This window comes from Dermacentor variabilis, chromosome 11 (genome assembly GCF_050947875.1).
Source record: "Dermacentor variabilis isolate Ectoservices chromosome 11, ASM5094787v1, whole genome shotgun sequence".
Classification (NCBI taxonomy): Eukaryota; Metazoa; Arthropoda; class Arachnida; order Ixodida; family Ixodidae; genus Dermacentor; species Dermacentor variabilis.
The window spans coordinates 61,128,841-61,143,851 of record NC_134578.1 but is presented as its reverse complement, the minus strand read 5'-3'; the positions used below and the strand labels follow the sequence as shown (position 1 = coordinate 61,143,851).

The window sequence follows — 15,011 nt, the reverse complement described above, 5'->3', positions numbered from 1 at the left end:
ATATATATATATATATATATATATATATATATATATATATATATATATATGACAGAGTTGATTTGTATGGTATATCGCAAAAAACCTCCCTAAAGTTCGACCTTCAATAACGCTACAAATGGGTTGCGACAAAGTTAGGACGCACATATTACCGTATACGGCGGATGTCCGCATATAACAGGCCTCGCCTTTCTTCAAGATTAACGGAGGTACACAAAAACGCACAGAAACACACACACACACACACACGCGCGCGCTCACAAGCACACGCACAAAACAGTCGTACAAAAGCAGCGCTATCTTTCGACAGCCGAGACCTGCCGCGGCATAGATTGGAGGCAAAGATGTTAAGACGACGATAAGGAGCTTCCTCCTGCGCCACGGGAGGCTATGGGCGAGGCGAAAGGTGCTCCTTCGTGTCGTCGGAAGTGGCGACTCGCACAGTTGAACGGCCTTTCGCGTACTCGCGCGTAAGAGAAGCGGCCGGCGCGCTGCACGGTTAATACCTGGGCTCGCGATGCGCGTCTCGCACGGATGGCTGGTCGTCGCGGCAGCATCCGTTATCAATGTGTTCACTCTTGCGGTGATGCGGTCCGGCGCCATCATTTACGTCGGTATTGCAAGCACATTCGGAGTGTCCCGGGAAGATGCCGCCTGGCCGGTGTGCCTTGCGACCGTTTTCAACTTGGCGGCGGGTGAGTCGCTAATTTTTAAGCTGGCTACTCAGATTGAAATCAGTGAGCGTGTTTAGGCTTGTCTGTAGTTGCGCAGAAGTCGCTCGGTGTTGCTGAGTGGTTTCCAACCGCTTAATACTTTTCTTTTTATTTTCGCTGAGCATCGACTTTCTAAGGTCTAGGCTTAAGTGAAAGGTTGACAAAGGTTTTTTTAGGCAATTTTGTTTGCATGACTCGACAGTCCTCTATGGAGCTCCGCAAACCACGAAACTGTACGCCTCAGACCTTCCCTGAAATAATAGTAAAAAATGAATATTTCACTACATTTCCTTCCGGAATGTGCCGGAAGTGTTGTTAACGAATTCAATGATAACTTTTTTTGCGAGCAGCTGATAAGAGTGATAACAGATAAGGGTATTTGGAATCAGAAAAACTAAACTCACTTTTCTTTCTTTTCTTTTAGAAGCCAGAGCAAAGGAACAAACATTCTAGCACCATTATTTATGTGGGCATAATAAAAGCTGCACTCCGAAGTTAGTGCTGCTGCTCTTCTTTGCGCATGCGCTGTTTAATATCATACGCAATCATGAAGGCCTTGCATACGAGTTACTTGTGCTCTATGGGCAACGCATGACTCCTTGCGTCCCGTGCCTTTTTCTCCGAAACAGTGGCCGAGCTTAGATTCCTTGTTTTCCTATATTTATGGAGTCTGCACTTGGCAACAGAAAGCCATCTAGGTGTATCTCGACTTGTATCTAAATTACGCTGCTTTCCTGCCTCTAAATATAACTGATACTCGCGAATCATTACGAAAAACCTTCATTTCCTTTCTGTCTACCACACTATCAAGAAATTTCCCTTTCGCCAAACTTTACCTGTATCCTCGTAACAGGGGAGGATCGAGGGCAGCCTGAAAGAGGAAATCACTGCACGCATAATGTTGCAAGCCTAAGAGAGCGAGCACTTCGAAGTGAAAGACTAAGGGTTCTTGCCTCTCTCCACCCTTCTTCGTCAGACAGTGCCTCTTAAAACTCTACAAACCCAACGATGTCAAGCGAGGCCATATGAACACCAGCATAAACACCTACCTTTGAATGAAATGATTATCCCGTTTCTTTTTATTTTTCTTAGCAAGACTATATGTCGGCGGAGACAAAGGCTTCAGCTTACAGTTACAAAGAACCTTGATTTTATCAATTTATTGTGATCATTATGGGCGTTCAAATAGTTTTGTCTCGCTGGTTTTCCTTGTGTAGCCAAAACACTGCATCATACGACCGCTACGTCATTCGACAACCCACTATTCCAGAATCTACGCATATGGTGGGTTTGTTGCTGTCAGTGCATGCAACTATATCGTCACCACGACCGTGCTGTTGGAAGAAAAAGGCTGTTGCCTTCAATCGTCAAATTCTTTAATCCTGCTCGCGAGCATGACTCGCGAGCAGCAGTTCAGGGTTGACTCTGCGTTTGAATTTTCTGACTGACAGCTTGAAGCCTCGTTAGAAATAAGCCAGCGTGCTCTTCGCCCACAGAGTCCTCGTTTCGTGAATTTCAACTATAATAATAATAATAATAATAATAATAATAATAATAATAATAATAATAATAATAATAATAATAATAATAAAGTAGTACTGACGTGATATTTTCTAATATTCATTCCCTTGCGTTATGTGCAAATCTGAGAGCTCGAAACCCAAGAAATAATTGTCACCAGTCACAGAGCGATGTTAAAAATTTCATGTAACAGCTTATCTACTGCCAGTTTCACTTTCTTTTCAAGAAGGATACTGTCTCGTGACGTCACGGCACAGTATGTGGGAGCGACACACAGATCACTCTGACGTTTTGGCGCTCGGTCTGGATCACTGGGCCGCCTCGTATGCTGCTACTCATTGTTAGGGCCCATGCCGCAGCATGTCGGACGACCGAACAAGGAGAAAATTGTGCCACTACATTGCAATTAATGCCCTGATCTGACTCTACTTCATACTGTGTTATGACGTCACGACACAGCATCTCCCTGGGAAACGAAACCCTCAATAGCTATATAAAAGCAATTATATAACGTTATTTACGGCACACTGAGGCACTTTACTTTTCCTTCTGTGGATTAGAGCTCTAGGACCGTTGTTTACTGAGAAAAGAAATCACTTGTAGAAAATACCATGCCAACACACATTTAATATAGCCGCTGTGGTTCCCACGCTCTGTAACAATACTTTAGGCAAACGTGGTATTAACAGGCTACTGTTGAGTACCAAAACGGCAATGCGCATTTTTTGGGTGCTTCCCACGAGGCAGCCCCTTCCATCAGCGCCCGCCTATACAGCGATGGGGCCGGAAGCACATTTTGACGAGCCAACAAAGACGCTCCCTTCGGGGCAGCAGTAACCGTTGTACACAGTGGAAGTGCCAACAACTGTGAAAGCCAGTCTCATAACCCTGACAAACTGACCGTCACGGTGAGCAAAGATCAGCAGGTTATGCGTACTGCAGCGTGCTTCACAAGGGAGTATTAGGCTTCGGTTTCCTCAGTGTGACCCTCATGGGTCTCGGTGAAGTTTTACCACATACAGTCGGCTTTTCAATATGTGTTCACCACATTTGCTTCTTCACTTCTGCGGTTTCTTGACTTCAGGAGCACGCGCGACTGCAACGGGTAGCAACTCTGACATCAGCCTACCCTTGAACACAAGACTTGACTAAACGCGTATCCTGAAGTACGTGCGCGACCATTGCCTTCATAGGCAAACCAATGACACCATGCACAGCCTTTAGTAACGGAGAGACAGTTCTTCATGACAACATTAGCGGATTCTTACGCGTAATTGTCGACCAAACTTTTTTCCTGGATACTTTATTGCGTGTATCTGAAAAGAGGCTTATCGATTGCCCCTGTACTGAGGTTCATGTGCGGGAAGACGCGGTGCGCATCTGTACTCGACGTTTGCGTTACTTTATATTTCTGGAGGTTTCAGGCTACAGCCTTCCAGTGTTGTTTATTACGTGCAACTCAAGTTTTCGCTCGTTTTAGAACGTGCAGGGCGAGTCATTGCGCCCGTGTATGGCATCCTGGCTTTGCGATTTTTCACCGTCTACCACAATCGTTATCCTGAAGCGTTATTCGATCCAAAGAAATGTCACTGTGGATTGTCTAACGGCATCAGTTCGTTATACACAGCGTCCCCGATAATCACTGGAGCTGCTTGCCCTCGCAAAGCTCTCGTGCGACATTTCCGGAAGGTACCGTCACCCTTCAAGATTGTCTTTCTTCAGAATGCGCACAAACAGCAAGGAACTCATTTTTCTTATCGCATCTCCAACAGTCTCAGCTGTGCATAAAATTGGTAGAGGTAAGAAAGCCAATTGCCCAAAAATAACATTAAAAGCACTGATATACAGCGAACTACTACACATCAACAGTATGGGTCAGTCTCATTCACCTTGTCTACAAATGTCGCTGTATTTGCAACTACACTAACTACGGTCAGGTTCAAGCTGCTCCAAAGACACCAATAGCAACAGGACTTTGCACTGAGTGTTGCTGCAAAGTGCCTCCTACAAGAGCAACTTCACCAATCGTCATATTTTGCTGCTGTAAGGCAGCACTTCAGTATTTGCAATTTACTTGGTATTACAGGATTTATCAACAACTGCTACATGTGACAAAAAACCACCATCAAGCTCTTGATTAATGAAGTGAAATCAGGTTTCCATTGCAGCCGGGACATACCAGTATTGCTGGTAACAACCTCTCTGACGATGCTGCCCGAGTCGCCCACGAAGGTCGAAGGGTTGTCATCCCCCTAAAGAGATACGACACTACAATAAAGCTATTTTATGGCTAGAACTACTCCTAACGTATGTTGGTCTTATCCTAACTTCTCGTATTGTCGTTTACATACACTTCAGAGAGGCTTCAAACTACAAGTAAAAAGTCACCCGTAGTGGTGAGACATCCTTTTACCGCTTCTGGCTCGAAGTGGTAGATACAGGCGTATTTATTCTGCATTTAAATGGATGACAGCGCATGTGCCACTTTTGCGCAACCTCAGAAACTATTCAGCGCATCTTGTCTCATGTACACCGATGCGACATCGCGCGGGAACACCCCGGATAGTAATAAACCAACTAGACTATAAGTCGTTTACGGAAACAAATATTCTTGAAATATCATTGCACGTCGCCGGCACCAAAGTCAAAGAGAGCATTACTGAAGCAGGTCAAGTCGAGAGGTCGCTATGACCGTTTATAGACTTTCTGGGCACATAGATGTGTGTGCACAACTAATGCTCTTTCTTCCTCTCTCTCTTCGTCCCTGTGTAAGCTTTCCCCAGTGCAGGGTAGTAAATCTGACGTAGCTCTGGAAAACCTCCTTGACTTTCCTTTCTTCTGTTTCTCCCTCTCAACGCTAGAATTTGATCTACATTATTTTCACTGACTGCGAAAACCAATTCGTAAGTTCGTTTTCGAATACGGCCTGATGGCGTGAAAATCCGATATAAAATCGAGCGTGGTCACCCTCGACACAATGTTCCATCGTCATAATTGCGCGTAAGCACAATAAAGAGGTTTTTACCACCACATTCAGGAGGAGACGGTTGCTTTGTGCACGTAATAATACATGCTACTTTGGGTATCTAACTGCAGAATTTACACAAACAAATGTTTGTTTCCGACTCTTAACGTGTTACATGTTGTTAACGTGTTACATATTGTTCGATACTACCTTCAAAAGCAACTATGCGCTTCAGATATCCTTCAGATATCCTTCAGATATCTTAAATAAACGCTTAACGTCCAAAGCTACGTTCTTCGCTTTGTGAACAGCAATGCCAATGCTTCTTCGCAGGTCCCATCACTGGAACCCTAGCCCAGCACTTTCAGATATCGACACTCCTGGTTGTAGGCTGCTTTCTAGCTTCCCTTCCGGTCTGCGCCAGCTACTTCGCCAACGGAGTGCCCTTCCTCATCGTAAGCCTGGGGATCTTGCATGGTCAGTAGCGAGAACTAATAGGTTCGCCAAATAAAGTAAAGCACAAACAAACTTTTCTTGGCTTTACGAATATCATCAAAATGGAATTCATAAATTGCTCATTCAGCTTAGCTGCCTATAAACAAGATGCGTGAAAAATTTTCGGCAACAGCAGTTCGCGAATGCTCTGTGTTGAATCTCTCAAAGCATAATGACGTCTAAACGTAAGAATACCAGAATACTCCTAGCTGATATATAATGGGGATTTGAAACCAATTATATTAAAAATGGCGAAGATAAAGAAACGTGAAGTTCACTTGATACGAACCACAAGACGTAAAAATAATAAAGAAACAGTTCCGCCCGAAAGGTGAAAAAAAACGTTTTTAGTTTTGGCAGTCGTACAAATTGAACTAAATAGTCGCTTACTTATTGAAAGAACGAGCGTGGTACGGGCTCAGAGGCAGGCATAAAGAGATCTCACTCGATGACCATGAAATTAACACTGGCTGTCACAACGTTGGCGTGATGAAGAGTGCCGGCTGCGGGAAACAGACGTATCGTGCGGCTTCGCATTTCACCGTGTCTCTGAAAGTCAAGGTCACACGACCTCCAACACTATAGCGCGCAAAGCCACCAGCCATGTCATTCTTTGCAGACACAGCATATTACCTCAAAATTACGTTCGTGGGCCGCGTATGTCCTCCGCCACACGGACAGTCGCGTGCAGCCAGAACTGGGCTAAAGTATGACACAACCACTCACGTGATCCCCCTAGCGCGCACGCACCTTCTCTCCCCCGTTGGCGCGCTCTTGATCACCTGACCTCCAAAAGTAATCGAGCGCACAGACAGAGTGGGTCAAACCGCCAACCTTCTACGCCCAGCCTCTTTTTCCCGAGCACCCATAGCATACGGCAGCTGTGGGCAATAAGGTCTTATCGAACTTAGCTTTATGTGAAACATCACGGTGAGAACGACGAAGAATGATCACATGTGGCGCCCATATAATTGATATTGCAATATTATGCCTATAAGTTCCTCATCTTTCCGTATTGCCCAACCAGCAAGCATCGACCTTGCACGCAACTAAAAACCTATAAAGCACAAATTGATTCCCACTAATATATCCACTTCTGGCGTTGTCTAATTGGAGCTTTGTTTACAAGCAACATTACAATAAAAAAACTATATTTGGCAAGCGCCAAAAAGGGGTAGTTTGCACATAAGGGCAATATTTCAAGGTGGTGGTGAACAGAATTTTTTTTGCAATACAAGAGCGTAAAATTGACACGTTTGCTGAACACTGTATCGTTTCGAATGATTTGCATGACACCACCATTTTGGTTCTATCAAAAGGCGGATGTTGTGGAATTTCTTTCTCGTGCTAAACAAATCCACGTGCGAACCCATCATTTCCTCGCATGTCACATTTCCACGCGGCCACCTTTTCAGCAACCAGATAAACACACTATTACCAGATTTTCCTTCAAGAAAGACTGGTACAGCTCGATAAACTAGTGCACCAATCGTAGTCAAGAATTGTAGTGGCCTACTAACTGTTCAGGTGCTAAATAACCCAGAACGCAATTCATTGTCCTTCATTGTGAATAGAAGAAATGCATACTGGCTATAACTTTCTTTTTTTGCGCTGTACCACATTTACAGTTTTCTTTTGCTCTGCGCAGGGTGCGGTTTGTCCCTGCTAACGTTGGGCTATGCTGCGGTTAACCAGAGCGTCACCAAGAACAAGGCTCTCGCATCGGGCATCACCATTGGAGGATCTGTGGTCGGCGGCATTATCTTCCCGCCCGTCATGCAATTCCTTTTTGACGAGTACGGGACAAAAGGCGGCCTCCTCGTGTTCGGCGCCATCATGCTCAACTCTACGGTAGCAGCGCTCTTCACGAGGCCGTCTTGGCGACGGGACGTCGTACCGCGGGACTTGGAACCAAGCACGCAAATTTCCACAACAACGCGCCTCTCGGAGGTCGCTAACAGAGGCATTTATGAGGCCGACGGCGATGTCCAAGGACTGGGAGATAACGTGCTCAACTACTGTGATAGCAACTCGTTCAGTTCCTGCAACGGGACAGCGTGTCTCGACGTGCCTCTGAATAGCAGTGCATGTAAAAACATATCTACGTGTGAGAGATTTGTGGTTGCCGCCGTTAAGCCTCTTGGCGGCCAGGCTCAGCGACCTCCACAGAACACTCGGGCGAAATGGCTCTCTTTCTTGAAGAATCCGAGGTTCTACCTCGTCGCTTATACGTTGGGTCAGACCTGGTACTTGAACACGACGCTTCTCACGGTGCTGGTGGACTTCGCGATGGAGCGTGGGATCCCCAAGTGGGACGCCGTCTCGCTTGTCACGTTTATAACAGCGCCCGATCTAGTGTCGAGATTCGTGTCGGGGCCCATAACCGACCAAGGACTTCTGAGGAAGAGCACTATGATGGTCCTGTGCCTAACAGTGAATGGCATCGCACATCTTCTTATGCCGCTTTTCGACTCGTACCCAGCTCTGGCGGCCCTCTCGGCGCTCTCCGGGTCGTGCAACGGAGCCGCTGTGACGCACATTTTCGTTCTGTGCGGAGAGCTCGTCGACCCGGTAACCTTCGGCCTGTGCATGGGCGCTGCCAATTTCGGGGCTGCGTTTGCACTGCTCGAGAGGCCACTCATGATCGGTAAGAGCTTGGTACTTACTTAGCAAGAAGGTGTGCACACCCTTGCAATCCCCAGAGGAATGAGAATTCCATCCTTTTTCCTTTTGTCAACAGCGTTAAGTTGAGACTAAGTTAAGAAAAAGTCGTAAGTTCGTGTAATGATCCATCTGTTGGGACCTGAGAACTGTGCCACTGCAAAATTTACACTAAGCAATTGCAGTGCTGTAGCTCGACATTTCCCGTACGCGGGGCATCTATATTACAATGATTCGCTTCATTTTCCTGTTTTTTTTCGTTATTAGTTGCGACATACCTGCGCTGTCGACATAGCCTGTAACTCAGGCTATGTATACTCAGCCGGACTGTTGAAAAAAATACACAGTAATGACTGAGTAAATTCAGCTGTGCAAGTTTCCATTGGCGCAACTCGACCAAAGTGCCGCCTTTCTGGCACAGTTTGCATTCCTGCAAATTTACACCGGAATAATGCATTTTTTTGTGACAGCAAAAGCTGCATATTGCGAAATTTCTCAGAAAGTCTATGAGTAGAAAATATAAAATGATCACATTACCTGGAAAACCGCTCGCGCTACCCGCTTTATTCGAAGGTCGTTTTAAGCGAGAATATCAAAACGCGCCAATAAGCCAGTGCATGATCATGGTACATTTGCCCAGAAACTCCCAGTAACGTCGCCCAGCCTACAGAGTTAATCGAATACAGTCGATTCCGTCAGGGAACCTATCAGCATTCTTTGGACAACCCTTTATAAACATGACTATTCAAATGTTGTTGGCATATTCTTGATGAATTGCTCACTCAATTCCCTTTCAACAGTACCTCAACAATTATTGAAACCACAGAACAATTGTTCAAAGATACTGGGCAGTTCCCAACAAAAAAGTCGTTCACTAAATACTCTTGCCATATAGTTAGATAGAATTGAGCATTATTGAGTCATTGTTGAGTAGTTCCCAAAAATAATGTCAATAACTAAAACCCGTTGGAATAGTGTCGAATTATATTGAATATTATTCAGCCATTCTTGAGTGTTCACAACAAAAGAGTGGTTGACTAAAGGCAGTTAACTTATATTAAATAACAGTGGGTCTTATAGAGAAATGTTGAGTTTCGAAGTATACGTGAAAAACGCCCGTACATGAGTATGCGTGCGTCATATGCACATATATATTCTTTTATTGATCACTTCATCACCATTGCATATATACAGCGTGTTGTTTCCCATTACTTGAACCATAGACGTATCTACCGAGTGGGCAGGGGACAGTGCCCCTGCCCACTATGTAGATAGGCCTACTGTTCAAATTACGGCACTTGGCCCTCTCCCACTTCGAAGAGTGGGGGAGGGGATGTGCCCCCTGTCCAATAAGTTCTGTGGTTCAAGTTACGTGAAACGCCCTGGATATATATATATATATATATATATATATTGCTTCGTGATAGAGGCATATATGGCTATCGCGCGGTTTAATTTGAAAATTGGTGCACGTAAAAACTTTCTCTCATTCACGCACGTTTTCTTATGGCGGGTATCCCAGCTAACGTTAGCAGAGTTTAAAAATATGGGTAAATATGGGTAGCTGGGTAGAACCAAGGTAATTTCTTTCCATCCCTTGGCGATACTCAAATTAATTTTTTTTTCAATCCACCTTATTGGATTATTGTTAAATAATTATTCGACTTGTGAAAGAGGGAAGTAGTGGGGCGCCGACTAGTGCGGACGCGACAACATCGGCTCCCGATATCTTCAATGATTTCACGAGGTTATTCACCCCAAATCGACGTGTATTGCGTACCAGCGAAAGCAGCAAGTTACACGGATTCCGTGGATACCAGATTTGTTTCGGTGGGTGGACTCTTTCACAACATTTTCTGCGTTCGAATTTTCAACCTCGGCGTGCAAAGGCGGGCAAGCCTAGGCCTCACACCGCAAGTCATTCATTACCGCCATGGAAGTCGTCACCGGTGAGACGATATCGCCGGAAGAAGCGAATGACCCGGGCTGGATCGCGGCATATAACCGCAAACCCCGCAAGGGCAAGGCCAGTCAACCTCAAGGACCAAGTTCGTCAAGTACACGTGGCAGACGAAGGGACGGCGATCGCACCGCCGGACCGAACAGCGCATACCAGCGCCTCGTCGCTACCTCGAGACTCCCTCAGCTACCGAGGGACACGTTCCGTATCATCGTGAGACCCCGAGACGGTCTCAACGTGGCCAAATCCACACCAGTGCAGGTTGAGCAAGCCCTCGCAATGGCGGCAGCCCTGGCTCCTCAAGACCTCACGGAAGACTCCATCTGCCCCAACGTAACTCAGAATATCTTCATCATCTGCACCCCAGCGAACGTAATGCAAGAGCATACGCCACGGTGCAACAGATTCGCATGAAAGATACCACGTATCGGGTCGCAGTATACCCGGCCCCACCCGATAATACCTGCAAAGGCGTAGTCCGAGGCATTGACCTCGAGCTCACCGACTCCCAACTTCGAGAACTGATCGTCACAAATCGCAACCCCAATGCATTGGAGGTGAAGAGAATAAAGAACACCACAGCCGTGACAATCCTTTTCCAAGGAATGCAAGTACCCAGCTACATCTACTGCGGAGCAAGCATTGTTCGATGCACGCTCTTTCGCAGACACACGGAAGTTTGCTACAACTGTGGCAACATCGGTCACCGCGCGGATGTATGCCCTAACCCCAACACCACGTGGTGCCGGAAGTGTGGCCTCAAAACGCCACCAGAAGATCACCAGTGTACTCCTCACTGCACCCTATGCGGCGGACCACACCCAACCGCCGACAAGGACTGTAAACGCAAGTTTCAAGTCCCTTACATCGTGCGACAGAGACGCCGCCGCAGACGCAACCAACGCGGCCGCAGCCGCTCCCGAGGACCGAGCGGCGCCGGTCACAGCGAGTCGAGCGCCACCTCGGGAATTTCCGTAGCGACCACAAGAAGTCGCTCGGTCACGCCGGCACCCGAGCGCCGCAGCGCCCTCCGCAGCGGCCGCTCCCGCTCCAGGGGACGACGCAGCAGCCGCTCCCGCTCCAGGGGGCGCCCTACATCCGGGCACACAGAACTGACGTGGGCCGACCGAGTACGAGGGAAACAGCACCAGCAGCAGCAACGGGACGCCTTATCTACCAGACAGGTAACGCGGTCTTCATTGCCCGAGCATGAGAGCGAGATAGTAACAGCCCTACGGCAGGAACTAGCTGGTCTCCGAGCCACCATACAAGTGCTTACTGAGCAGCTTAATGACGCGAAACAGCAGATTCAAAGCCTTAAAGCTCCTAAACAAGCACCCCTCCAAGAGACAAACGTAAAAGTAAGCACAGCCAAACGCAAACCCCCTCCGCTCCCAGAGACGGAAGAAGAGAGTTACGCACCGCAAGACACCCTAGGCGAAATTCTGCGCCTCACGCGATAGAACCTAGAAAGTATTCGTACCCTAGCAAACCGTGTAGAGGTGATCGAAAACAAAGTCGCCATTAAAATTAAAAACAAAGCTAGTCAGCCACAACAGATGGACACGACGACGCACCCTTCACCACCAATAAATCCCCCGCAAAACCATCATGGCTAACACGACACGGGATACCTTAGAAATTTGGCAGTGGAATTGCGCTAGCTACGCGAAACGCAAATCCTCGCTGCAACAGTACCTCAAAATTCAACCCAAAAAGCCGCACGTAATACTATTACAAGAAACTCTATGCGAAACCCTCACGCTCGCAGGGTACAGCCCCGTCTCCCAAAGAGGAGGGGACGCCAGGAGAGGCATCGCCACGCTCGTTAATAGAAAATTCGCGCACATCGTTCATGACGTCCTACCGAAAAACAGTCGCATCGAGGCGATCCTAATCGAGCTTGTACCTAACCGACTCTTAAAACAAAGCATTTTCGTACTAAACGTCTACAGCTCCCCCACGCACTACACACAATCCTTCCACGCGATCCTTACTAAAGTCACGTCATTGGCACGAAACTCACCGCTCATCATCGCAGGTGACTTCAACGCTCCCCACCCGTCGTGGGGCTACCCCACAATCAAGCCGAGCGGCAACAACCTCTCGCGCGCAATAGACGACCTGTCCCTCACCCTGGTGACGGACCACAGGTTTCCCACCAGATTGGGTACGTCGACGCGACGCGATACTACGCCGGACCTCACGTTACTCCGCAATGTCGAAAACTACACATGGACAAATACGCAAGAGAACCTGGGCAGCGATCACTTCGTCATACGCACAGAAATACCAAACACGACCGCCCCACCCCGATCTTTCACCCTCACAGACTGGGATACCTTCCGTAAGTTACGGAAGGAAGACACGAACACGTACGACTCCTTCGCGGAACTCCTCTCTGCGATAAAGGGCGACGTAACTAGAGCCACGAAAACCATACAAACGGAACTGGATGTCCCAAGGGTTGACCCTCACCTCGCACACTTACTCGAGGCCAAGGCCTCGATACTTACGCGATGGAAAAAGCAACGTCTAAACAGACGACTGCGCAAACGCATCGCGATCCTCAACCAAGACATCGACCAATACTGTACGGAACTCACACGACTCCAATGGCACGAACTCTGTTCGGCGGTCGACGGCCGCATGCGGACCGGAGGTAAGTGGAACCTCCTGAAACGCATGTTAGACGACTGCCAAACGAAGGATAATCAAAGCCACGCGCTAGACCGACTTCTACATTCATATAAAGAGAAAGGGGGCACGGAGGAGTCTTTCGTGGAAGAAATTGCCAAACGATACCTTCCATTAGGCGACGCTCACCCCAACGATTACCCGAGCATAAAGTGCGAATCCACTCCCGAGCTAGACGCTGCCTTCACGGAAGCAGAAGTCCGAGAGGCGCTACACAACCTAAACAGCAGGTCGGCCTCAGGACCCGACGGGGTAACCAACCGAATGTTACGTAACTTAGACGACCAATCCATTACATTGCTCACGAAAGACATCAACCACGTGTGGGAAACAGGAGAGGTACCAACGCAATGGCGCACTGCCACGGTGATCCTCATTCCCAAACCCGGCAAACCCCTTAACCTGGACAACTTACGACCCATCTCTCTTACTTCATGCGTGGGCAAAGTAGCGGAGCACGTCATTCACAACCGAGTGTCACGCTACATTGAGGAACACGAACTCCTCCCATACAACATGATAGGGTTTCGACCACACCTATCCACTCAGGATGTTATGTTACTCCTAAAGAGACAGATCTTCGACGTTAAGACAAGAGACGTTCGAGGCATCCTCGCCCTCGATCTCACGAGAGCATTCGATACCGTCTCGCATCGCTTCGTACTGGAGTCTGTTGCAGGCCTCGGCCTCGGCCAGAGATTTCAGGAGTACGTACGCTCCTTCCAGAAAGACAGAGAAGCCCGACTGCGAGTCTTAGAACTTAAGTCGGACCCTTACACGCTGGGCTCCGTAGGAACACCTCAAGGCTCAGTCATATCTCCATTACTATTTAATATAGTGATGAAGGGACTCGCAGACAAACTACGAGACATCCCGAACGTAAACTGCGCTTTATACGCAGATGACATCACCATTTGGAGCCCGGGAGGCTCCTTGGCAGACATGGAGCAGGCATTACGGTCTGCCCTAGATGCCACGGAAGACTACCTACTAGACACAGGCATGAAACTATCCTCCAAGAAATCGGAACTCTTACTATTTCGCAAGTCTTGCCAAGGAGTCCGCTACCTAACACCTCTAGACGAACTTCCGATAGCACTACACACAAGAGACGGACAACAGATTCCGCGAGTCGATCACATACGCATTCTTGGGCTCCTAATCGAAGCCACCGGATGCCACGGACACACTATCAAACATTTAACCGCCAAAACTGAAAACATGATCAGACTCATCCACAGAGTCTCGGGGCGCAGAAAGGGTCTCTGCGAAGATAACCTTCTGCGCGTATACCACGCATTCCTTATGAGCCACATTAATTACGTCGCCTCTGCCCACAACTGGACGAAAATAGAAAAGACGAAACTAAACACACTCATTCGCAAGAGCATCAAACAGATCTTGGGCATTCCACAAAGAGCAAGTACATCAAAGGTTGACCAGCTAGGAATGCACAACAACATCGACGAAGTAATCGAGGCTCAGACTATGGCGCAAATACTACGCCTATCCTCGTCCAAAGCCGGTAGACTAATCCTAAACGAAGCTAATATCTCCCCATCTCCCTATTTCGAGCATGTGATTACCCTACCGAGCGAAATTAGAGACAACTACAAGGTCTCACCATTTCCTAGAAACGTCCACCCACAAGACAACGTGGGCAGGCGCCGGGCCCGCGCCCGCGCGATTCTCGATCGCACCGACGCGGATCGTGAAACCACCGCATTTGTGGATGCGGCCCAGTACGGCAACACATCCACTTTCGCGATAGCAGTCGTGGACGGTAACGGAATCTTACGATCATCCGCATCGGTTAAAACGACCACCAGTGCTAAAGCAGAACAGATAGCCGTAGCCATCGCCATGGCAGACCCCACATTTACTCATGTCCTCACGGACTCGCGTGCCGCAATTCGGGCCTACGAAAGCGGCAACGTATGTAAAGAAGTGGCGCACATCCTACTAGCGAGCTCAAAGGAGAGCAAACGACGCCTCTCCT

General features: G+C 47.8%; 1 protein-coding gene across 3 annotated transcripts in view; it reads left to right on the top strand.

The window, feature by feature from the left end:
- Positions 1 to 393: 393 nt before the first annotated feature.
- Positions 394 to 15,011, top strand: part of LOC142564812 (monocarboxylate transporter 12-like) — a 44,039-nt gene continuing 29,421 nt past the window's right edge. For 2 of the 3 annotated variants that reach the window (XM_075675977.1, XM_075675976.1), the window contains exons 1-3: positions 394 to 695; positions 5,533 to 5,676; positions 7,343 to 8,341. In XM_075675977.1, the coding sequence (XP_075532092.1) occupies positions 518 to 695; positions 5,533 to 5,676; positions 7,343 to 8,341 (1,321 nt within the window). In that variant the 5' untranslated portion in view covers positions 394 to 517. The remainder of the gene's footprint in view (positions 696 to 5,532; positions 5,677 to 7,342; positions 8,342 to 15,011) is intronic. The other variant, XM_075675978.1, reaches the window with a different exon arrangement.